Source organism: Corticium candelabrum, chromosome 6 (assembly GCF_963422355.1).
Source record: "Corticium candelabrum chromosome 6, ooCorCand1.1, whole genome shotgun sequence".
NCBI classification, from domain to species: domain Eukaryota; kingdom Metazoa; phylum Porifera; class Homoscleromorpha; order Homosclerophorida; family Plakinidae; genus Corticium; species Corticium candelabrum.
The window spans coordinates 3,909,012-3,934,011 of NC_085090.1; the positions used below are offsets into that span (position 1 = coordinate 3,909,012).

Consider the following 25,000-nt stretch of genomic DNA (forward strand, 5'->3'; position numbering starts at 1 on the left):
TAAGTGATAAGTCGTATTTGCCAGCATTGGAATGTCCGACCATATGTCTCTAATGTCCGGCAAATTTTAAATTGACAGGACATGATGTCCGGTGGTCAGTCAAAGACTTTTTTGCACACTGTGGTTATTGCCTATTTGTCTGCCTGTCTGCATGTATATATGTTGTTTTTCTGTGTCTGTGTGTTTGTGTCTGTTTGTCTATCTGTCTGCCTGCTTGTATACCGTACAACCGGTTATTTCTGCGATCATAATATTTTTGTGAATTCTTGTAAGAAATCACGAAGCGCACAAATAAAATTCACAGATATTTTTAGACCTATTCTCCGAGTCCCAGCCAGTCACTGTGTAGACACATGTACACGCATACTGTACATGTTGTTTGTCTGTCTGTGTGGTTGTTGGTCTGTCTTTGTCGATTGTTGATTGAGTTGTACATATTCATTGGCTGCCTGTTTCTATCACTCAATAATCAAAGACAAGCATTGTAGATTTAGTCAACAGTTCAATACTTACAATGTAAAACCCAGTTTGCACAAGCACACATAGTGAACCGAGCCGTGGCAGACTATGCCAGCCCAGCATTCTAACCCGTGTTTACACGACACACTCCGTAGAAGTTAGTCAATGCTTTTAATGGCTGTGTCATTAACGTGTGTTAGTTACTTGAGATTGACATAACTCACGGTTGCAATGGACAGAAGCCAAGTGGCTCGGGTTTTTTCTCTATTGCTTTACAACAGTCATATCGAGAAATGCTGAGGACATATACGAGACGTCGTACTATTCGTAGGAGATGTAGGCCTATTGCCAGGCGACTGTTGCAGCAATGGAGTTCAAAAGATTAGTTTCATGCACATCATGGCCTCTCCACAATAGGATAAGACAGAGTCTCCGTCTCGCTCCACACCATTTGTACCAAATGAGCATGTGTGGCTCGTTTTCCAGCACGCTATGCATTTACACGATGTACTTGACTTGAGCCAGCCCGTGCTGGCTAGAAAACCGAGCCTGAGCTGGCACAGCTCGACCCAGGTTTGCACGTACCGTTAGAAACTGAGCCAGCACAGGCTAGCCCGCTTACAAGTGCTCGTATATACAGGGTATAACTCATGTGTTGTTGATTGTTTAGATCTCGTTTGGTCTGATCCTGAAGATGTCGAGACGTGGGCTGTCAGTCCTAGGGGAGCAGGATGGCTGTTTGGAGCAAAAGTCACATACGAGGTAACACATATTTTACAGTCTAATGATGTGTCTCTGTTTGTAAGTGCTCATTAATTTAAGTGGACAGTTATAAATATAATACCATACTCACTTGATTATTACCTCACCCTGTGATTGTCCAGAGTTACAGATGAGGTACATGTATGGGATGGGGCTTGTCTCAAAAAACTACCACCCAGACGAGGTACAGCATGCACCATTCTATCCGAAAGTTGTGATGAGAACTTCTTGTCATTCTGACGTCGGAGAGCATAGTGATTGTTTCCACAGTTCTGTTTCTACTGTAGCTGCATTGCTAGTAGTTTGCTACCAAGTGAAATCTAAGAGTGTTTGGAACACCACGCTCACATCTAGACTACTCGTAGTCTAGACAGGAGTCCCTGCGTCTCATTATGATCGACTTGATGAGAGGATTGAGTTCTCGATCGATGCTTGCGACTTCTACTGCCAACTACGCACAAAGAGAGTCCAGAATAATACACTAGAATGTAATTTTACCCATTCTATTGCCCTAACTATTTCACGTGCACCTTTAGCATGTACGTGCAGACTAGAAGTTTTCAAGAACTCATGACAGAAAGTTACTTGCTAGGTTAGATCACAGTAGCATAAAACAGACACGTTGGATGAGAGAAACACTTACAACAGATCAGTGAACATGGATACGGATGACGTCCATAAACCAGAAATGGATTTTATCGTCGCAGTTGTGAAGTCAAATCTTGGGGTTTTGAGATTTCTCAAAGCAACGCCTCTCTACAACTATTGCTCTATTCAAAACAGCACTTAACGGCCCAAAGGCATGATCAACCCACAGATCTACATGATGACGTCAAGACTTGGGCAACTGTTCCAATCGTATGGCTAGAGTAACATGTAAAACAACACCTCCCATCGCAGACTCTTTGAATAGGATCAAACTTGCAGCGAACAGATCAGCCAAGGCAATGACCATGCCCACTGCCATAATTCTCGGTTATTATGGATGTGCGAGAGCATCTTGTACCTCCTCACTGTCGCCTATAGTTAATTGGTGCAAGAGATTAAGGCCTTCCCCTACCTCAATGTTAATTGTTTGCCTAAACAAGTTTACAAAGTAAACCATGCAGTTCAAGAAGGCGACTGTTTCCACTAAGGACTCGGCCATCTGCAATGTATAAGGCATCCAGACAAGTCTATTTTGCAATGGTGTAGTATTCCTGTAATGATGTTGGCTGTGGTACATGTCACTGAGACTGCAAGAATTCAGCATCTACAGTACATGAAGGTGCATGCAGTAGCTGCTCATTTCTCTCCTTTATTTAATGACTCCTCTACATCTTTTGAGGTAATCCCCTGTTAACAAAATGATAGTAGCTACCATCAAAACATATTGTCAGCGATCTGATCATCTTTATTGAATCATCCTTGCACGTTACCATCACGTGACTGTTAAACCTAAACCACTTGCTAACTCTATAGCAAACCAGCTTTAGGAAAGTTGTTTTGGTGTCATTGTGGAAAGCACCGATTAGCACTAATGAAAGGACTGAAAAGGTGTGAAGATCTTACAGCTTTGACCAAAGTGGGGCTGGGAGATTACTTGAGCCCTGGGGTAATAATCAAGCGAATACGATGTACTGTAACTAACTTCAACTAAACTTTTAGTACCAAAACCAACTTTTCTGTTTGATCATTGCTGAGTGTTTGCTAAAGACTCCTTGGAAAAGTCATTCTCCTGATTCTGTAGTTTTGTCATAGAAAATTGAAATGTATTACCCAGATGCTGTTGAGGTTTTGTCATTTGCACACATTGTCAGTGGCTTTATTGAATGAACAGTATGGATAAATGAGTAGGTAGGCTAATAGACCGTTTGCAGTAGGTGTGAACCTACTCACGTGCGCACGTGCTAGAAGACATTCGGAACTTCAATATCACAATGAAAACTCCTATGCTGTTGTGGGTTAAGGCAACCATGCCGATCGTGACAAAGACATTAGTTTCTTTAGTTTGCCAGTGATGTGATGGTCAAAGCCGATGAATTTTGAAAACTGATGGAACAGTGAAGAAGGGCATGGATTACTGCTAGCAACAGAAACAACTTGAAACAGATCAGTTTGAACTACACAGGTGTCTGCTCCGATCACTTCATAGGCGTAAAACCTTTTGCAAAGGAAGATGAAACATATCCGGATTGGTTCCTAGTCAAAAACTGTGGTATTTATTGACCACAGAACAGTGCGAACGAGTACAGCAAATGGATGCAAAGAAGCTGCGATTAGAAGAACACAGTGAAACTGATGACGATGTAGTGCATGGAAGTGCTAGCTTGCAGAGCTATTTGTCACATGATGTTGTCAGGCTAGAGAAGCTGTTGGACTGTCCTCAGGAGGAACTTTGCAGCAATCTACGGCATTCCGGTTTCAAAGTGGTTTCCTTTCACAGAAAAAGTTCGTCCATTGTGGATGCAGGTTGTTGCCACAGCCGCAAGTTGAAGTTCTCGGACAACTCGCTGAGGAGAATTTCATAACATTCTCGACCATCAGCACATTGCTATTGAGCGTTGTAGCGATGTTGGTGGTCGGATCTAACAATCTGTTGAGATAAACCAAGAAGAACAGGCCTCTAATAAAAAATGGCCCAGCTGTCCTCCACGCGTGGGGGTGGTCAGTTTAGCTCACGCGAGTGCAACCGGTCTATAGAGTGAATAGACTAATACAGATATCATAGCTGAGAGTAAGACAGATACAGTACTAGCTGATAGATGTGGAGTATATTGAGAGAAAAGAGAGAGACAGGCAAATTGATGGACAGATGACGTGCAGGAAGACGATAAACAGTTTGATTGGACAGAAAATGTGATGAGTGTGCAGAAATTTGGTGATGGTTGAAATGGTGCAGTTACATCCGATCTTGTAGTTTTGAGGTGTAATACACACGTGCACAAACACACACACACACACACACACACACACACACACACGCATGCACACACACACACACACTTACACATACTGACGGACGGATGGATGGACTCACAGACAGACAGGCAAACAGGCATACATACATACAGACAGACGGACAGACCACATACTCACAAATGCACAGACATACAGACAGACACACAGACAGATAGACACACAGACAGACACACAGACATACATACAGACACACAGACAGACAGACAGGCGTACAGACAGACAGATTGACAGATTGACAGCACAGATAAGACTGATGAACAGGCAAGACCTTATTAGGCAGTCTATTTCATTGAGAAATTTTGAAACTAGAAACTACCTTTTTTGTGATATTTTGCAACTTGCTACATGAATCGTACGATTTATCCATATTGCATCACGTGTGCCAATAGTACAATTATCTATCGTACCATACACTCTTTCACTTTCAAATACAAGAGTTTTGTGCCATACAACTGTTTTTTATGTAAGTCTCTGTACACTGATATCAATCTCTTGTTTTCTCAGTTTATGCACATCAACAATTTGTCATTGATCTGTCGAGCCCACCAGCTTGTCCACGAAGGATACAAGTATATGTTCAACGAGAAGCTCGTCACCGTCTGGTCGGCACCCAACTATTGCTATCGCTGTGGTAACGTTGCCTCCATACTCGAATTTCAAGGAGACAACACTCATGGCGAGGCGAAGATTTTCAAAGCCGTTCCCGACTCTGAGAGGGTCATACCTAAACGTACGACGACGCCATACTTTCTGTAGGGACTTGGCATCTGTGTATAGTTGGTAGGGATTTTTTATTGGTGGCGGTTGGGTGAGTAAGTATTTTGAGCGATTGAATGGTTAATTGTTGTATAGGGGATTTGTCGAGGGTTGTACACATACTCTATGAATAAATGTGTTGTGAGAGACGTTGATTGATATAGTAGAGGTACAAGTCTCCTTTTGTGTTTTTGCTTGGATGTCTGTTTGTTTGTCTGTCGGTTTGTGTGAGTGTGACTGTCTGTCTGTTCGTGTGATTTTGTCTGTCTGTCTGTCTGTGTGAGTGTGTGTGTGTGTGTGTGTGTGTGTGTGTGTGTGTGTGTGTGTGTGTGTGACAGTTCCAATCTCGGAATCTGTTTGTCTATTGTCACACAGAGGAGCAGCGGCTGTGATGATGGAGGCTTTATTACCTGAGGCATGAAACACTAGGATACAGTAGTGAAGACAGTCACATGACATACTGTAGGTATGATTAGACGACTCGCTACGACTACTGCGTAACACGTGACCAAATAAATAATAAAATTTATTATTCACATCATAGAATTCTGCTATGATTTAGTCAGTTTTAATATTAATCAATTAGTCTAAAGATACGAGCATGCAGTCACATCCGAAACGAGTCTGTGCAGGGCACTCATGTTCTACAGCAAGTGGAAAGCACTGAATTGGAGTGGGGCCAAATGAGTCGAATGAGTTTCAAGCTAATTGTTTAATTAACAATTAATTAACCCAAACCCAGCCAATTTAATGGTTATGTAGCTCGATTTTGTGCGAATTTGTCCAGCAATGAGACTCCCACTTGTTTGAAATGTTTCTCATCTTATTATGCAGCTGTGCAGCTGATTCAAATGCTTCAGCGAAAAGGAGGTCTCAACCAAGTTTATTGAGCCTGAGGACATGACAATAGCGAAAAGGCATCCGGCCTGTGGATCGATGATTCAGACTTGTCAAATCTGAACGCAGCAAATGTGTGGACAAAAGCTGTTTCCTCACTTTGAGGTGACAAAGGTAGTACATAGGACTGCCCCACAGATGTTGTACCAAAAACTCTAAATCCATAGACGGTGATGTGGAACTGACGGTCGTGATGTCTACTGCATTGGTTGTGTAGAGATCATAAATGAACTGCCCAGGAGCCGACACGATAACTTGAAAGCCAAGGCTGGCACTTTCAAACACATCGTTAAGATAACTCGGGTAGAGCTATGATAACCCAACTCCAACTATCTTGTATTTGCACATACAGTAGGTACCCAGGTAATTGCATGCGTGTAGTGTAGTAGAGCGCATACATGGAAGTAGATCGATGGCTTGAAGTTTCTGCTAAACAATAGGAAATCAGTAACACTGAGCAGGACACCAGGAGAAACCATTTTATGTTAGCAGGATCGATCTCTGCATATAATAATTATACAATGCATGTATTATGCGTATCTTTTAGTCTGTCTGTTCTCTCCTTCTGTCTGTCTGTCTGTCTCTGTCTGTCTGTCTGTCAATACATATTTTTCAAACATTGAACTATTATACAGCATCTAAGCAAAGCAACTAAATACTACCCAAGGCAATAGGGCTTGTTTCTACCTACAACTATTTATGTATATGTGGCTGTCCGTTGAAACAATTTCTTTATTTTTTGTCAACTACTCTAGCATTTGATTGTTGTAGACACACAGAAAACACAGATCTCCAGTATGTCTTGAAGGTTGATGCATTTGGCTTTCCGTCTTCGTCTCTTGATAGCTGTGACAGTTTCTTCAAATAGTCTTCAGCTTTCTCTCCCCAACAGCCAAAATGTTTGAAGACTATAGCTACAAATGTTGGCTGAAAACCTCCATGCTGTCTGTCTGTCTGTCTGTCTATCTCTGTCTGTCTGTCTCTCTGTCTGTGGTAATCTTTTTGTTCGTCTGCACTACCCAAAATTCACTTCAAACTTAGGCCCTGTCCACACTAGACCAGAATAAATAGCAATCCGATCGGGACAGCGAGTGTCTACACTGCACTTTGAAAATGCTACTTCCACCTCATTTTGACATCACGTGACTGACAACGGATGTGTAGGTGTGGCTTCTTTGCAGCGATGTAAAGTGAGCGAGAAAAAAGTAGTGCTAGATGTTCCGACTACACGCTCAGCGAACGTGAAAGTAATGCCCACTATTTCTAGTTGGATTCAACCGATTGCGATCGAAACCACCTCACGATGTGGATTGGATTTATCACGATCCAGTTGCCAGTGTGGATAGGCCTTTAGTGTCCTTAACACTACCCAGTCTCTGTCAACACATCCATGCAATCATATCATCAGTCCTGAGTGTCGACCCACCATATAAACAACAAATCCAAGATTCTCAAGAAACCTCCAGTACAACTCATTAACATCGCTCGCATATTACATTACAATGGCAAATCGATTATCACAACATTCATACAAACTTCTCCGAAATGTCCATTTTCGTCTTCTCGTCACATCGTAGATACAAAAATTACATAATATATTGAAATTGTATTACACTACAACACCTCCTGAGGAACAAGAGTGTGAACGGGACCCAAATCGTTGAATGTCGTCGGCATACTCTGCAGCATCGCTATCTGCCCATCCTCGCCTACACGACAACATCACAATAAAAACAATATTTTTAAAATATTTTTAAATTTGTGTCGTACCACATGCCAACAGAGCTTGTCGTGCCGTCTCCTTTACTGTTACAAAGTCGCATTTTGCTAAATAAGCGAGCTCGGAGATCGCCTCCGTTGCCTTTCAATACATCAATATAAACAAATTGGAAAGGCTCTTCGTGTAACTCGTGGGATACCTTGAGAATGCCGAGTGCAACGCATGCACCTTGTCGTATGTGTTGGTCTGTGTTTTCAAGAGACAAGAGAAGGACGTTGAGTACCTGAAATATGGGGGTTAGGATGAGATCGTGACATTATGGAGATGGATAGTGGTAGTGTGTACCTTCATTCTGTGGACTGGATATTGAGCTACTCTCTCGATGTATGCTCCTACAAAGATAACAGACAATTATTGACAACAGAAACCTGTTCGTCTTTCTGTTTATTTGTCTGTTAGTTGAGTGTCTCTGTGTTGCGAGTGTAAATATGCCCGCCTGGTTGTCTGGCTAGTGTGATTCAAACAGTCATCTGATGTTGGTCTATTGCCATGTCCGCGAGTCTGTCTAGCAAAAGGAGAATAAGAAAGAGCAAGAAATGTAAAAAGATCGGAAGGAAACAGAGAATAAGTACTAAAGGTCAGACATCAGAGTTTTCCACAGAGCCATCCAGCTGTCTCACTATTGGCCAACGAGAGAGTCAGTTGGCTGTCATGAGAATTCCCGACCTAGTCTTTCCTAGTTTTGAAATACGTACACACTTGGACGTGCATGTGTGAATGCAAAGGTTCTCATGATGCCTTTTTGTCATTCCTACAAAGTTCTGTAGTACAATTCGATAAATTCTGATTTTGCTGTGTCGATCTCATGATGGAGCTTGACACATTTTGGTCAACGCGAGACTACCCGTTGATGGAGTACACAGATGATAACTCAGATGATGAAGAAAACAAACAATGAAAAACAGCTAGCTGTAGCAAACGTCACAAGCCAAGTTCTGCTTTTGAGCAGTGGACTTGGATGAGGCCACAGCTAAATAAGGATTCTGGAAGTAGTACGTGCAGACAGGAAGAAAGTCATGTTTAGCTCTTGTTGCCGAGATCACGGTAATGTAGGAACAAAGAAAATGTCATGGACAGTACAACACTTTCACACAGACAGACAGACAGACAGACAGATACTCATGATGATCGGTTCTGGACCTAAGACCCTTAGTAGAAACACTGACTTTGAAACTTGTAGTTAAGTAGTTTCTTTTAAGTTTTATCCCCCCCCCCCATATGGGGCAAATGTATTATGTAGTAATTATTATGTAGTGGACTTTAGGTCTGCTTTTAGAGTTTGATGGAAATTTCATTGTAATGGCAACATATGTATTGACAGACAGACAGACAGACAGACAGACAGACAGACAAACAGACAAACAGAGACAGACACATTGCAGTATTTTCATAAACACAAACACACATGCACCAACACACATGCACACACACACACACACACACACACACACACACACACACACACACACACACACACACAAACCCATAACACATAAACACCTCCAAGCACTACTGACCTGTCATCGACGTTATGTGAGGATCATTTCTCGCAAGCAATGAACATGCAGCCTCGATGATCTGCTCGCTGAACCCGTAACCATACAAACAGTCCATCTACACCAATCACGCATACACTCCCATCGCCACTGAATGCAGGAGTATCAACCATGTCACGTCTGTATGACTCACCGCCTTCTCTTGTTCTTGCCGATTCCTTGACAACAAACTCTCGACCAACAGCACTGCTCATTGACAACAATGAGAAAATAATAGGAAATGGTAAGATATCGGACTTACTGTTTTTTGCAAATCGCATTATGTACTCGTTTAGCCCCTTCCTGCACAGGAAAAGAAATTAAAATTTAACAAATGGGATAAATATGTATAATTTGATATAGTGAATATGTATGCTTGGCCATTCCTAAGCCTGAATTGACTTGAAATGTTCATATGATAGTACAGATTTAGAGATTAGGCTGGTAATGATAGTGCGTGTGTACGTGGGTGTGCATGTGTGTGTGCACGTGTGTGTGCATGTGCGTGCACGTATGCATGTGAATGTGCATTGTGTGTGCGTGCGTGTGTGCGTGTGTGTGTGTATGTTGTGGTGCGATAGGTCAGTTGGTTAAGAGTCATCTTATACAGTGTTTATCCAGGACCTTGAAAGGTCACAAGTTCAAGTCACAGTGATGGCGAGCTATGGCATAATATCCTTAAGCAACAAGCTAACACACATTTCCTTCTTTCGACTCAGGAGTATAAATGAGTACCTGGTCATTGACTTGGGACCCAAGAGGGCATCGGCTGTGACGTGACATCAGCTATTGACGTCCAGGTGAGACTGCGGATGCTCACACCACAGTTGGCGTCACAAGTCGGTGCTGTTGCGAATGCCTGGCCCGGTTCCAGGAGATTGCTAGTGCAGGCCCAGAGTTACCTGAGTAGCGCACAGAGCTCAGCTTAACAGCTGGGTGTGTGACCACTGAGAAGCAGCTCCTGATGTTTAGGTTTAGGTAGGTTTAGGCGTGTGTGTGTGTGTGTGTGTGTGTGTGTGTGTGTGTGTGTGTGTGTGTGTGCGTGCATACGCAACCACAACATCACACTACCTAGGGTTACCTTTCCACTCACCTAGCCACTCGATTGAAGTAATCATAATAGTCATATACAGTAATTATAGATAACGACTGATCACTATCCACATCATCTCCATCATTGTCCAGCACACATCTCAATATTGCAGGCAAAACTACAACCAAACACACACATCTGTAAGTCAAAACTGCAGATTGTGTCTAGGTGTGTCAATTAACTGTAGGTAAACTCACCATTACTTGCAACTGCCATGTAATTTGCCCACAGACTTGCTCCGAATTGATGATCAAGAGCTTCAATCAACTCACTGACACCGACAAACAGAGCCTGAGAAACAAACATCGCATTGAAAGGCACATGCACACACACACACACACACACACACACACACACACACACACACACACACCAACAGTAACTGACTGCCCATGAATACAATAGCCGACTCACGTTATTCCCACAACATTTCGTCCAGAGTGAGCATAACTCGTCGTTGTCCGTCAACTCCGGTAATACTATTTAACACAAAAAATACAATACAACCAAATTCAGTGCAGGAAAAATAATCATCAGCATCTACCTTCTTCGACTGTTAACCGGCCATCATTCGCTGTTACAAGTAAGGACAGCTGATGAATTATCTCTCGCTGTCTAGTTAGTTTCTGAACGGCTTGAGATTCCTAATTGGCAAAAAATATTGGGTGTGAGTATAAACAAGAAAGCAAAACATGTTGTAGAGTACGAAAATTGTAGAAATTACCGAGAAGTGATATGATGCACAAATTTAAACACAATGAGGCGTGTAGGCCACAAAATACACAAATAAATAAACTGAGACATGCACAAACAGATAGGAAAGCAACAGAAAAACAGACAAACACACAGTGGTTGACAGAAAAGAACAGAGACTGACAGACAGAATGACATATAGACAGACAGACAGACAGACAGACAAACGGACAGACAGAAAGACACACAAACTAACAAATAAACAGACAGTCAGACAGATCGAAAAACAAACAGACAGACAAACATAGAGAGAGAGAGACAGACAAACAGATAGAGAGACAGACAGACAGACAGACAGACAGACAGACAGACAGACAGACATAAACAGACAGTCAGACAGATCGAAAAACAAACAGACAGACAAACAGATAGAGAGAGACAGACAGACGGGCAGACCGACTGATAGACACACAAGCTGACATATAAACCGACAGACAGACAGATCAATAAACAAACAGACTGACAACAGAGAGAAAAACAGACAAATAAACAGACAGACAGACTGACCGACAAAAAGACAGAGACAAACAAAAAAACAGAGAGACAAACAACAGAAACAGACAAACACACAGAAAAACGACAACACACTGACAAGCAAAAACAAACTCATCTACAGACAAACAAGCAGACGAACAACTAAAAATCTAGACAAAGACAGACAAACCGACAGGCAAACAGTCACGCAATACAAGAACAACCAACACGGAGCCGGGGACAGACAGACAGACAGACACACAAAAAAGACTAAAGAATAGATGCAGACAAACACAAAGACAGACAGACAGACAGACAGACAGACACACACACACACACACACACACACACACACACACACACACACACACACACACAACACCTAGACAGACTGCCCAACTAACACCGACAACCTAATCACTACAACATGTACAAACAAAGAGAAATCGCCGTTCCACCTTCAACTTCAGTGGCCCAAACGAGTTAAATCGCTACACAACAGAAAGCACCCATTTCAGCACACCAACATTCCATCATCACAAAGCATCCTCCTACCTGAACGTAGTGACTACACCGATACAAGTGATGAACCAAAGCCTTCAACAAAAGCCCATACAACAACAATAACACAAAACAACAAATTTGATCGTCATTACCATGTCGAGCTGACGGTTTCCTGTCGATAAAATTTCAAGCTTCTTCTCGATCGTCGGAAACACAGACGACGACGGTCGTTTCTTCGTGTATGGCGACTGCTCCGAGCTGTCTGACGACATGCTGTGCCCTTTTCCTGAATCGACCGACACTCTTGTCACAACGTGGAATAATAGTGGCGAATCGGTATTACGAGCGGGCGATTGTGCTCCTAAATAGACGACATTAAAAACGTTGCGAGTCTACATATCGTCCCAATGCAACATGCCTACATACATTTTTCGTTAAGTATACATGTTGTTTCAATTAATACAAATTAATTAATTAACGTCGAACCATACTGCAGCAGATACCGTATTTCTGCGTATATAGCGGCATGCCGGTATAAGGCAAGGTATGCCGGTATAGAACGGTGATATCTTCGAGATCCCTGGCTTGACAAGTGGTTAGAAGGCAGCGTTTCGCATCGATTGCCAAATAGCCAAATGCTATAACTGAATGTCGCTGGTGATAAAATAAATGGTAACACCTTCTCGCCAATTTGGCTAATACCCGTTTACACTGATTATGGACAGACAGAGAGACAGATGGATGGATGGATGGATGGATGGATGGATGGATGGATGGATGGACAGACAGACAGTCACACATGCAGACAGACAGACCAATGGACGAACACAAAGGCAGACAGATGGATCAACAGACGGCAGATGGACAGACACAAGGACAGAATGATGGACATACAAAGACAGACAAGTGGACAGAGAGACAAGACAGAGAGACACATAGACAGACACACACACACAGACAGACAGACTGATGAATGGACAGATAGACAGACAGATAAATGAACAGACAGACAGACAGACAGAGAGACAAACAGGCGGATCAATGGACAGACAGACGGATAGACAAATGAACAGAGAGACAGACAGACAGACGGTTAGTTTGCAAGGTGTATTGACCCTATTGGCTCTCTGAAACATTTAAATAGTCCTGGTTGTAACACCATTCATTTATGAAAATATATGAAAAAGACAGACAGACATACATATAGTTGTAACACTGTAGATGACTTTGTCACACAATTTTACATACATTAGGTATAGATAGCAGTATAGTTGTAGTGGCCGCATAGAGCCTGCTTAAACTCACCTTCTCTTCATTAGCCTGTAGTAGTGTTCATGTTTGAAATATATGAGGATTGACAGACAGACAGACAGACAGACAGACGGACAGACATACAGACAGACAGACAGACAGGCAGACAGACAAATAAATAGTTAGACACAAATGAACAGAGAGACAAACAGACAACAGAGAGACAAACAGACAGATAAATGAACAGACAGATGGACAGAGAGACAGACCGATGGACAGAGAGACAGACAGACAGACAGACAGACAAATAATTTATTCTCATACAGATTCTACATATGATAGAATTTTTTACTACAAATCAGTCCTTGCAAACAACAAAGTCATTATCTATCAGAGGTGACTTTGAATGTCAAAATCAAATATTCTATCTAAATCACCATGATTACGTGACAGTTTTGAAAGTTTTCTACAGACAACTTTGGCATTGCATCTTCACAGAATTGTAGAAAATCTTTTTCTTCAATACGACATGAACATGGAAGCATTACAATTTACTTCTGGATTTGCTGACTGTTGTGACAAATGCAGCAAAAAGTACTCTGCCTTTGTGCCCTGCTTCCCAAAATGTTCTATCACAAGATGAACATATCCTTCTGGAATAAGCTCTTCTGAAAATTTTTTCATTGACGGACAAACAGATATATGGACAGACAGACAGACAGACAGACAGACAGATAAATGGACAGACAGACACAGACAAACACACAGATCAACCAGCACACAGATAAACAAACAGACAGACAGACAGACAGACAGACAGACAGATGGACAGGCAGACAAATAGACAAATGGGCAGACAAACAGACCAATGGACAGACACACTGACAAAATTCGTGCTGAGAGGTGTGTAACTACACTGCTCCGTGCGTGTGCCAGCCCCCGTCACACTACGTAAGACTCTAGTGAGCCAGTGGGTGTAGCCACTTGTAACGTACACGGACTCTGAGAATAATGGATTATCAGTATGCTTTCGCTGTCATATTTACGGCAATTCAGCAATCCAGATTGACAAATCGCGTCAGGTCGAAAAGGAGTTTACGCTGCAGAAGGCAATCATAACGTGTACCTCACTCATAGTGTCATACACTTTCCTGGTTAGTATGGCAGCATCTCTCGAGATGTGCTTGGACAAAATATCTTCAATCCACAATTCAATCAGAAACAATGTTTCTACTTCTGACCACGCCATTTCCAACAAACGTTGCATGCAAAAACATGCTTGCAGATCAGTAACCGTTCACATTATGCAAAACAACTACGCCGATCTGGACCAGCACGCTTCCAGCCTCTTGACATGGCACAGTAAGTATTCACACTACATGACAAAATCGAATTGAGCTGACCAAATCGTGCTGGTACAGTAAAATCTGCTAGTGTGAACCGTATATCTGTTACAGCGTGCAAAAATGGTGCAGCAAGGATGATCTATTGTGATGCATGTTCTCTCTATATGTTCTGCACATGGCAGGTGCACTTTCTTTGCGTACCATACAGCTTTCGTAAGTGTTGAACTACACGAGGTTCTAAAGACGACTGAGTAAAACGGAAACAGACAGATGGCAGACACAACGACAAAAAGGACGACAATGATGAACTAGATGATGCCGAACATAAAAGAGGCAAAAGTTCAAGACTCTGATTTTGACAGGGCTTATAATTTTGGTACATGTATAACTAGCCAATAAGACAGCATGACTCTGAGTGTGGGATAGACAAACTGATGCACAACTCGTGCAAAGAGACCAGCAACAAGCATGCGAGGGAAGCAAATGGCAATACCGGGATAAAGCAAGGACATAGGTCGTATACCATCGACAACACTAAAAGCACAAATGTTGAGGCAGTACAAGAAAAATTTGTGTGAGTGCATTGAATGGACTCTACTCGTACGCCAATTGTAATTTTGCCTCCTTTAAACAAGCATGCTGGTATACGTCGATGTATACCAGTACTTGCTAATCGGTGATGAAGTGTTGCTAAAAACCGAAAGTGACAAATTAGTAAGCATTTAACGTGAGTAAATCTCAGATCACTTACAAAATTTACAAAAGTTAGATGCTTACGAAATTTCTTGATTAATACAATAATACATTCAGACTTATGGCTGGTTCACAATAAATGCATGCATGTTCACACTGTGACAGTATGCACCCGATCTGAACGGCGCTATAACTAGTGCGCGACTGCGAACTGACAGCACCGTCCTTTGATGGTGTTGCATACTGTCGAATCGGATCGCAGCGCATGAATATTGTGCACATGCATGCATCTATTGTGAACCAGCCTTTATACACACTATATTTCTTGACAAGAGACGTAACTAACCAAAATTTCTATAAAATTAGACATTCGTAAAAGTAACTGAAATTTGTATACAAATGTTTTTCGTAAACAGTGAGCATGTCAAACACCAAACAAAACACAACAAGCTACATGTACTGCACACACAATCTGCTACCTACATCTACCTACAAGTGAGTTGTTACCTGCACGTGAGTTGTGATCTTCGCCACCCCCGCATTCGAGAACTGCTTTCTCCAGGAATCCAAACTGATCTAGAGCACTTGACTCCGACAAAGTCATCGAATTCTGTTTTACGATTGTTTTCCTTTCATACTAAATAAAGACGAGAAAATACTAAGATCTATTATGTTGTTATAAATGATCGAATAAGATGTACCTGCAAAACCTCCCTTATGTCTGTAATTAGTTTTTCAAAATCGGCTAATTCGGTATATTGACCTAATAACAGCAATGAGAGCGTAAATACTGTTATATACCATTATTGATGTGAAAACAGAGTCAAGAAGATAGATAAGTCTTGTGACATAAGAGCTGCTGATAAGATACGATAAGATAAGATAAGGAAGTGAGATGATTACAAATATGTGCTGTAAAAGTATGTATGAAAGTACACTCAAATCTCCCAACCCGGACCTCCCAAATCCAGACACCTCCCTAAACACGACACTTTACCCAGTGCATGTCAGGTCTTGGGACTCTGAAGGTAAGCATTTTGGCAAGAAACTCCCCTAGTCCCCCGGCCAAGACCTCAAAAGTCGCTTCGTTCGTAAGGTTCCGTTGCAACCAACATAGGACTAATTGCTCGTTTGCGAGCAGTCTTCCAGTAATCTTCTAAGCGTAATTCCACTTGCTGGCCATTTCAAACGTGTAAAGTTATGACACATGGCCACTTTTAGTAAGGCGCGTGTTGGGAAACTCGAGGCTACATGCCAAATCGCTATTTCATTGTTTTCACATTGTATTTTTATCCAGCTGAACTTCGTTCTAAATGTCAAATAATTCTATACCTATATTATTCTTGTTGTAGTAATATAAACGCCTAAGAATGTTATTGAGCCAATCTCAACTAGCAATCAAGAATGCAAGGCGGTGATCAGCGGTTGACAATGCTGTGCCTTTTCCGACAAAAGAAAACTGCATAGTAGGCACAATATACAAGCTCTATAGTAAGAATGTCTCTTCATTATTGCGACGGGTATATACAAATGCGTCAGCTCGAATTTTGAGTAGTCCAGAGATAGTCGTACCAATAGAGCCACAGGCTTCTATTGTGTCACTTGAATAAGATCTGTTGTTATTATCAGACTCAAGAGCGGCGGAGATGGTACAGCAGGTACACGTCGATCGTGCCACTTTATGAAGAGGTATGGCAGACTAGCAGAAATCAAAGCAAGGTCATGCATGCATGTGACCGATGTAACTGCAGCAGCAAGAGGCACCGATGAAAACTTTCAAATTTTATTTCAAACACAATGACAGCGAAGAAACGTTTCACGATTTTACAGACATGCAGTTGTGTGTACAGACTGAAATAAATAATTACTAACTACGATGACTGCACAAAGGCTTCTGCAAGCTAGAGATTCCTACCTGCGTGAGCATTTGTTACTTGTAGTGCACTTAATTAACGAGTTTCTTAACTTCTCGTGACGCGGGAGGCTTTTCCATCCAATCTGTAATGCAAAGTTCTTCATCACTGTAATTGTTAGCTAGTTGCCATCCATGAGAAATCGGCAGGCCGAACATTGGGACAAGCAATCAAACCTAGTCTCCAAACACTTCCTTGATACAGTAGTTTGCACGACACAGGTGTTTATGTATAAGGCATCCGAAGTTGGAGGAAGGAGGTGCAGATTGTATGAAGTAGAACAAAAGAGTTGACACCAAGCTTTATCAACGTTAAAGGAGTTTGGCTTGGCGTAAAGGTTGCACATGAATCTCTTACACCTATAGCCCTAAAATCTTCACTGACGTCAAATGTTTTACCAATTTCACTCATAGTTTCACAAACTCGGCTGTCGAACACAAGACTTTTAATTCATTACTTTTCCTTAAAGTTACTATCGCAAATGCACTAGCTGGCAACATCACATCCTGTAAAGGCAATGATACCCAATAAGGGAGTCGCTAAATGATTTCCCAAATACTTAAGTGGCAGCCAAAATGTCTAAACATCAAATACACTGCATGCTTTGTTCCAGTAAAAGTTAAAAACAACAGTCTGGAGGACAAGTATTTACACAATGATAAGGCTGCATGTGATGGCGACGTCTGTTGCCCGGGAACTTGACAACAACTGTCCTTTGACCGGTTTCCGTAGCATATAGAGCTTGCAAAAAAAGACGTGTATCTGCTTTGTCGTGAGTGCATAGCATTTCATCGTTTTGTGATGTTATGGAATTTCTCGTACTCTGCAATTTAGAGCAGTTTTCGTCATAAAGCTAATTATCTTCGTGCAACAAGAGTGCGCCATCTTGGAATCTTTGTCCACTGCCACAGACCAAAGAGTAGCAGCCTTGGTTTTGCCCTCCAACAAATATCGTTCCTTCTCATGCGGTAACCCTGATTTGGTCTAAAAAAATTGGACGACAAGTGGAACGTTAGAAGTTCATGTTTTCCGCTAAAAAGATTTGATAGAAACTTTGCAGTATTGGTCACTGACAAAGTCAACTCAGACTGCATGAATGACTCTGTGATTTTCTACGTGAAAGTTCAAAGTAGGATTTTAGGCACTTGAATGGCGAGATATTCAAATGCTTTGGCGGTGGTGTTATGATTACTTAAGAGTGCCATGCCAATCTACAATGTATAGACCGCATCATTCGAAATTGATCAAAAACTTGCATGTCTTTGCAGCAAGAAGTTTCGAGTTTGCTGTTTACATCAATGACTCATCCAAATTGGCTAGACACCAAGGTATCAGTTTCCTAATTCACGTAAGTCCAACGACGGTCGAGTCTTTGCCAAGATGATCATGCAAATGAAAATTTTACGATTGATTTTAATAGCTACTGTACTGCTTTTGGCATCGTGATAGGCACTTTTGCTTCATCTGCTGTCCAAAAGTTGATGTAACTTTTGCGTTTGACACTTGTGCGATCTCAACAAGATTGTCGGTATCTATGTCACCTTGACTACTGTCGTCACGCTAGAAATAAAAGCCTTCTTCTATTGCTATGTAGTACTATGGTATTGCAAAGGAATGTTAGAACTGTACATGAGACAAAGTTGTGCAAGGTATTATAATTTACTTGCTAGAAGTTTAAAATAGAGGTCTACTTAAATCCACTACAAAAAAAAAGATAAACCAGCAGAAACTTGCTTTTAGACTGAATCGCTCTGACAACTCTGACTGACTAGCAACTGACGCAATAGCAACAGTGTGTAGACTTGCAGTTCGTTATTGTAGTAGAAAAACTGGCTGTTAGAACAATACAATAGCATCCACCTAACCACATCCGGACTACGTCACCTTTTGCAACAACTGTATAGTACAGAAAGCAGCTCTGCTCTACATAGTCAACAACAGCTTGTATAAAGTACTTTTGCACGCTTCAGATAAGCTTCTCAGTTTAGTAATTGACATGAATGATTATCACTTGTAGCGAATAAGCCAGATTGATAATCAACATTTAACTTGAAATCGTTTTAGCTATGCGATGAAGGGCTTTTAGAAGTGGGGGCATGGCAGCTAAAAATCGCGTGTTTCTCCTGTACTTTACACATTCTGCACGGCCAACAAGCTGATTTGCAGAAGTTGGCCATTGGTCCTACTGTTCAAACAGCAATTAGTCCCACAATGGTTGCAACGCATTTCATCGAATTGAGGGTCTTGGCAGGGAGACTACCCATTTTAGACACTCAATTCTCAAGTCGTCTTGACTATCACATGCCAATCACTGCATTTCGATCATGGATGTACATTGCATGTAAACTTTGCTTACATGCATTCGATACCGCATTTAAACTCCATGGTAACGCATGGTTATCTTGTCACCATACCATACAATGCGCATACGCCAATGTTTACACGCATGCGATACCGTATTTACGCCACTTACATTCGTTATCATGCGCTTACACACGGTTGGACTAAATGTAAACTCGTGTAAATACAGCATACATTCACAAATCACGTGTAAGCCACATGTAAGCTAGGGCATGTATGAGATACATGCGACCTCGTTACGCAGTGAATGTAATGTATGTAACTGTACTAAACAGTACATATGTACATAACACTGTAGTATAAATGTCTACTGTACACGCATACTGTATGCACAACTGGCCATGGTATGATATTCACATTAAAATGGTCTGGAATTCCAAGGATATAACATGCGCTAGCTATCTCTATCTTCCGGATATTTCTAGAATCCGGTCAGCAGCTGGTCCCATACTGTCTGGATTAGGGAGGTTTGAGTGTAATTGCTTACACATGCAAGCGTGTTGCTGTACATGCTAGTATGCACACACTCGCTCAGGCAGACATGCATACACATAGCCAAGCAAGCAGGCAGGAAAGCACAAACACAAGCATGTACGCATGCAGGCAGCCAGACCAACAGATATGCAGACACACAACAGGACACCCAAATTTCAACCAATGTACAGACTCACGCATGAAAGCATGCACACACGCACACACACACACACACACACACACACACACACACACACACTCACATGCACGCACACACACACACACACACACACACACACACACACACACACACACACACACACACACACACACACACACACACAGTGTCTTACCCTTATACTTTTCAAATTCTGTAGACAAAGCATTATAAGCGAGAGTAAGCGTGTCACTCTTCCACTTTTCAGATAACAAACTCTCACAATTTGACAATAAGACTCGTTTAGGACTTGCAACGCTAGTCTCGTTACGTTCACAATTATCTCCCGTGCTCGACCAATCACCAGACATTGGGCGGTCACCTTCATCATCAGATAGTCTACACATATGATTACTATTAGTTGAGTGGCTGACGTAACAGACAGAAAAAGAATCCGATAGCAAGTAAATGAGTACATACACATGCATGCACTCACGCGCACACACACACACACACACACACACACACACACACACACACACACACACACACACACACACACACACACACACACAGCACAGCACAGCACAGCACACACAAGCACAAACTCACACACACAACACACACACACACACACACACACACACACACACACACACACACACACACACACACACACACACAAAATGGCAAATGGCAATGGATAAGGAGCTGCCGTTCACTACGGTTACGCCCCCAGCCAGTTGGCTGGGTTCCTGTGCACTACACAGGAGCCATGGGTTGTGCTGAGCAACCTCCTGGAGCCTGGCCAGGTACTCGCAGGAGCACCGACTGTGATGCCAACTGTGGTGTGGGCACCCGAAGTCCCACCAGGACCCAGTGGCTGATGTACTTTGTTGCAGTCAGGGGCCTTTGCCACCCCAGTCAATGGTAAGATACTCATATATACTCCTGAGTCGAGAAAGGCAATTGTGTGTTAGTTTCTTGCCCAAGGAAAGTATGCCATAGCTTGCATCACTGTGACTTGAACGTGCAACCCGGCAAGCTCAAGGATGTAAACACTCCATAGAAGACTCTCTAACCAATTGAGCCATCGCACCACACACATACAGACACACACACACACACACACACACACACACACACACACACACACACACACACACACACACACACACACACACACACACACACACACAAGATTGAAAACTTACAATGACAATGGTATAGCAAGCTTGCTGCCCTTAACATGACCGAGAACAAGTCGACGCTCCGGTAGTTCCAACACTCCAACTTCGCTATCAACCCATGGACTAAAACAACAAAGACTTATAATTATTAGCTAACAATGTACGAAACAATGAGTCAACGAAAGACAGCAACCATGCAGTTCGATCGGTGCATTATTCGACCATTCTAAATTTTAAATTTAAATTTGCATTCTGAACTTAGAATCATAAATTTGACACAAATAATAATACTACTTAATTCCCTTTTCCTTTTTTAATTTTTCTATTTTCCTTTTTTATGTTTTATTTTCCACTATTTTTTTGACAATTTTTATCATTTCTATTTTCCATTTTATGTTATTTCTATTATTTCTAAAAAATTATCATTTTTCTCTTTCTTGTGTCTTTTCGGATGAAACCCATCGCAGTGTCATATACCTTGTGTTATGACAATTGGTACTGATCCTGGGGATTCGATGAGTTGGAATCATGCATCACAACCATTTAGACAAAAATTCTTGTAAACCACCCCCACCCCTTGTAATTTAGTGCAATACTATCAGGCATCTTTCCAAACCTGATAGGCAGTCCTACATCGTTTACCCTGATAAAACCCCAAAACAGTATCTTACTCGCATCTCAGTATAATTGCCTCATGTCTGTTTGTCTGTCTGTCTGTCTGTCTGTCTACCAACAACTTACCTCCAACAACAGATCGCAGAGAGTCGCAGAGAAGATGTCCCTTTCAGCACGAGCATCACCCTCTGTCAAGGTAACAAGAAATTTATCGTTTGCAAGCATCAATGAATGCATTAGAAGCTGACTTGTGGTTGTACTGTCATTAGATCACGACTGCTGCATTGGATGGTTCCGATCGGTGCATGACTTTGAAACATACGAGATTCGACCACCTGCATGAGCACAAAGTTGGAATCAGTAGAGATGGTACACAATCACAATCATGCATTACTATGAATAGTGGTATGCATTAACTTAAGCAACAAGAATTAGTCACTGTTGACATAAACAGAGACACAGAGACACAGAGACACAGACACAGACAGACACAGACAGACACAGACAGACAGAGAGACAGACACACACACACACACACACACACACACACACACACACACACAGACAGACAGACAGACAGACAGACAGACAGACAGACAGACAGACAGACAGACAGACAGACAGACAGACAGACACAGACAGACACAGACAGACAGACAGACAGACAGACAGACACACACACACACACACACACACACACACAGAAACACACGCACACACGACACAGACACACACACAACACAGACACATACATACATACACACACACACACACACACACACACACACACACACACACACACACACACACACACACACACACACACACACACACACACACACATGCACACTCTTAGTTTCAGTATGCTATACTATAAAATGCCCACCCACGCTTCCCTCTGTCTGGATGGATGGATGTCTGCAATGCGCCGATCGACACGACACTGATCTCGGATTGTCGCGAATCGTGGCAGAAGTGTCGAGATCGGCCATCCGAGACAAACTGTCGAGTTGGATTTTGCCCGCACTACCTTCGATGGCCAGAAATGAGATGCGCCAGAGTTTGTTTGTTCAATTAGCCAAGTATGCGAAAGTGACCTGTGCTCACCAGCCACTGTATGCCATCCTCTGGTCTAGAGTAGAGAGCAAGATGTGCCCGCTGCAGTCAGAGGTTCTAAGCTGGCTCACCGGGCCACGTGTTCGTGTGTGCGTTTGTCTTCATTGCGGAAGTAGCGTCATTCTCCACGATTAAATCATGATGTTTTATGTGGGAAGAGTTTGAGATGGAAAATGCGTAGAATCCAAACTGCGCTGTCTGGAGTGTGTAAAACTCAAAGAGTAATAGGATGCGTGTATTGTAAACGTACGAAGATAAATTGCTACAGACCATAGGGTAGGCCAATGTGCTGTGAGCTCGCAGGTCACGCCATCCTCTAATGCAGTCAAAGTTTAGCCAAAGCAATAGGACGGGTGTATTGTACGTTCTAACACACACCACAGCTGAGTAGATTGAAAACTTGCCAAATAAGTGTGTGGGGAGGGGGGATGTGTGTGTGTGTGTGTGTGTGTGTGTGTGTGTGTGTGTGTGTGTGTGTGTGCATGTGCATGTGCGTGTGTGTAGATTTTGTCTCTAGAGTAACGTGTGGACCCGCCCTAAAGTGAGATTGTGAGGTAGCTACTATCTAGGTGTTAGCACTATTCCTACAGCCCATAGGGCGGGTGAGGAGTAGTACATACTACAATAGATATCATTTTTAAGTGGCTGTCATGAGCAACATTTCTGTACCTTGACTGTTAGCTCTGGATTGAGCTGACAAGCAAACATGACCTCATTGTCCGTCCACTGCTGCTGTAGCTTCTGGACTTTACATTTCGATTTCCACTTTTGTTGACCCATCTGTAGTTTCGCCTGGCAAAACATCGAGCCGATCACAACAAATAACGGCAATCACACATCCCACAAATCTCACAAAATTATCACACGCTCACATCATTTTGCTATAACTGTGCAATAGTCTCTACCCGTAACAACTTCGCAGTTAGTTGTCTCTCAAGGTACGACACCTCAGACGCCTGCTTATTGATAATTACTGCCCACAAACAATAACTGCCATCCTCGTTTAAACGCCTCACGTAAGAGTAATAACAGGAAATAAATGCCACTACGTTTACTTAAAGTGTCTAGGAGTCTGTTTACAGGATCTCACGTAAACAACAAGAACGAGTGCTTGCCACTGACTGCAAAATAAACTCAGAGATACAGGTAAGCTCTAGACAGACAAACAAAATCTACTATCCAAGAACGTCGTTTGCATACAAATAGAAGAGATAAATGATAACATAAAATAGAATAATTACAGCATGTCGGCTGATTCCTGCAGTACCCACAAAGATATCGCAACATCACATTATTAACTAATTAAATAATTAATTAATTAATTAGCAGTAAGATTCTTAGCTTACAGAGTCGGCATTACAATACTGTAGCTTGCGTTTTCTACGTACACTGAATTTCTACCTCAAACACGTCTCCACTACAGAGCCTCGAGAATCCAACTAGACCAACCACTCTGATATGAAAGACGCCCATCAACTCTTCCAAACTGTCCTCCAGCTTACACATTTGCTAAACAATTAATTTAATTGAGTGTAATCAACAAGTAGCCCGGGCACGAGCAAAATGTGACTGTTTGTCTACCTCGACAACTTCTTTTCGTTCGGCTTTTAGTTCCAATAATGTGGTTTTTGACTGTCGAGTGGATTGGGTAGCAAGTGCAGCAGCCAGATTGTCGGCTCCTGAAGCAAAATGATGATGTTGGGTTTGTGTATATTTATAAGTGGGGCATTGAAATGAGAAGTACTAGAGTTACCTTCTCGTAGTTTGTATCTGAGCATGTAACCATCTTGTAACACTTCAACCTATACGTAATATGATGTATGAAGACGACGCGTAATATGATAGAAACAGCTTTGTCCTGCTAATATGAACAGATGTAGACTGACCGAAGTAAACAAAAGAACATGGAA

At 42.1% G+C, this 25,000-nt stretch overlaps 2 protein-coding genes across 3 annotated transcripts in view; one reads left to right on the forward strand and one right to left on the reverse strand.

The window, feature by feature from the left end:
- The window catches only part of LOC134181010 (serine/threonine-protein phosphatase 6 catalytic subunit-like), a 13,188-nt gene extending 8,091 nt beyond the window's left edge, over window positions 1-5,097 (forward strand). The window contains exons 9-10 of the mRNA XM_062648202.1: window positions 1,130-1,221; window positions 4,687-5,097. Coding sequence (XP_062504186.1) covers window positions 1,130-1,221; window positions 4,687-4,938 — 344 coding nt within the window. The 3' untranslated portion in view covers window positions 4,939-5,097. The remainder of the gene's footprint in view (window positions 1-1,129; window positions 1,222-4,686) is intronic.
- A 2,186-nt stretch (window positions 5,098-7,283) lies between these two features.
- The window catches only part of LOC134181129 (rho family-interacting cell polarization regulator 2-like), a 23,349-nt gene continuing 5,632 nt past the window's right edge, over window positions 7,284-25,000 (reverse strand). For both annotated transcript variants that reach the window (XM_062648338.1, XM_062648339.1), the window contains 24 exons: window positions 24,844-24,892; window positions 24,672-24,769; window positions 24,492-24,599; window positions 23,760-23,882; window positions 22,223-22,309; window positions 22,101-22,162; window positions 21,384-21,482; window positions 20,366-20,568; window positions 15,966-16,027; window positions 15,772-15,901; window positions 12,127-12,335; window positions 12,026-12,067; window positions 11,929-11,961; window positions 10,788-10,887; window positions 10,658-10,722; window positions 10,441-10,534; window positions 10,244-10,361; window positions 9,413-9,453; window positions 9,305-9,357; window positions 9,133-9,229; window positions 7,901-7,947; window positions 7,755-7,838; window positions 7,606-7,696; window positions 7,284-7,544 (listed from right to left, as the gene is read on the reverse strand). In XM_062648338.1, the coding sequence (XP_062504322.1) occupies window positions 7,450-7,544; window positions 7,606-7,696; window positions 7,755-7,838; window positions 7,901-7,947; window positions 9,133-9,229; window positions 9,305-9,357; window positions 9,413-9,453; window positions 10,244-10,361; window positions 10,441-10,534; window positions 10,658-10,722; window positions 10,788-10,887; window positions 11,929-11,961; window positions 12,026-12,067; window positions 12,127-12,335; window positions 15,772-15,901; window positions 15,966-16,027; window positions 20,366-20,568; window positions 21,384-21,482; window positions 22,101-22,162; window positions 22,223-22,309; window positions 23,760-23,882; window positions 24,492-24,599; window positions 24,672-24,769; window positions 24,844-24,892 (2,190 nt within the window). In that variant the 3' untranslated portion in view covers window positions 7,284-7,449. The remainder of the gene's footprint in view (window positions 7,545-7,605; window positions 7,697-7,754; window positions 7,839-7,900; window positions 7,948-9,132; window positions 9,230-9,304; window positions 9,358-9,412; window positions 9,454-10,243; window positions 10,362-10,440; window positions 10,535-10,657; window positions 10,723-10,787; window positions 10,888-11,928; window positions 11,962-12,025; window positions 12,068-12,126; window positions 12,336-15,771; window positions 15,902-15,965; window positions 16,028-20,365; window positions 20,569-21,383; window positions 21,483-22,100; window positions 22,163-22,222; window positions 22,310-23,759; window positions 23,883-24,491; window positions 24,600-24,671; window positions 24,770-24,843; window positions 24,893-25,000) is intronic.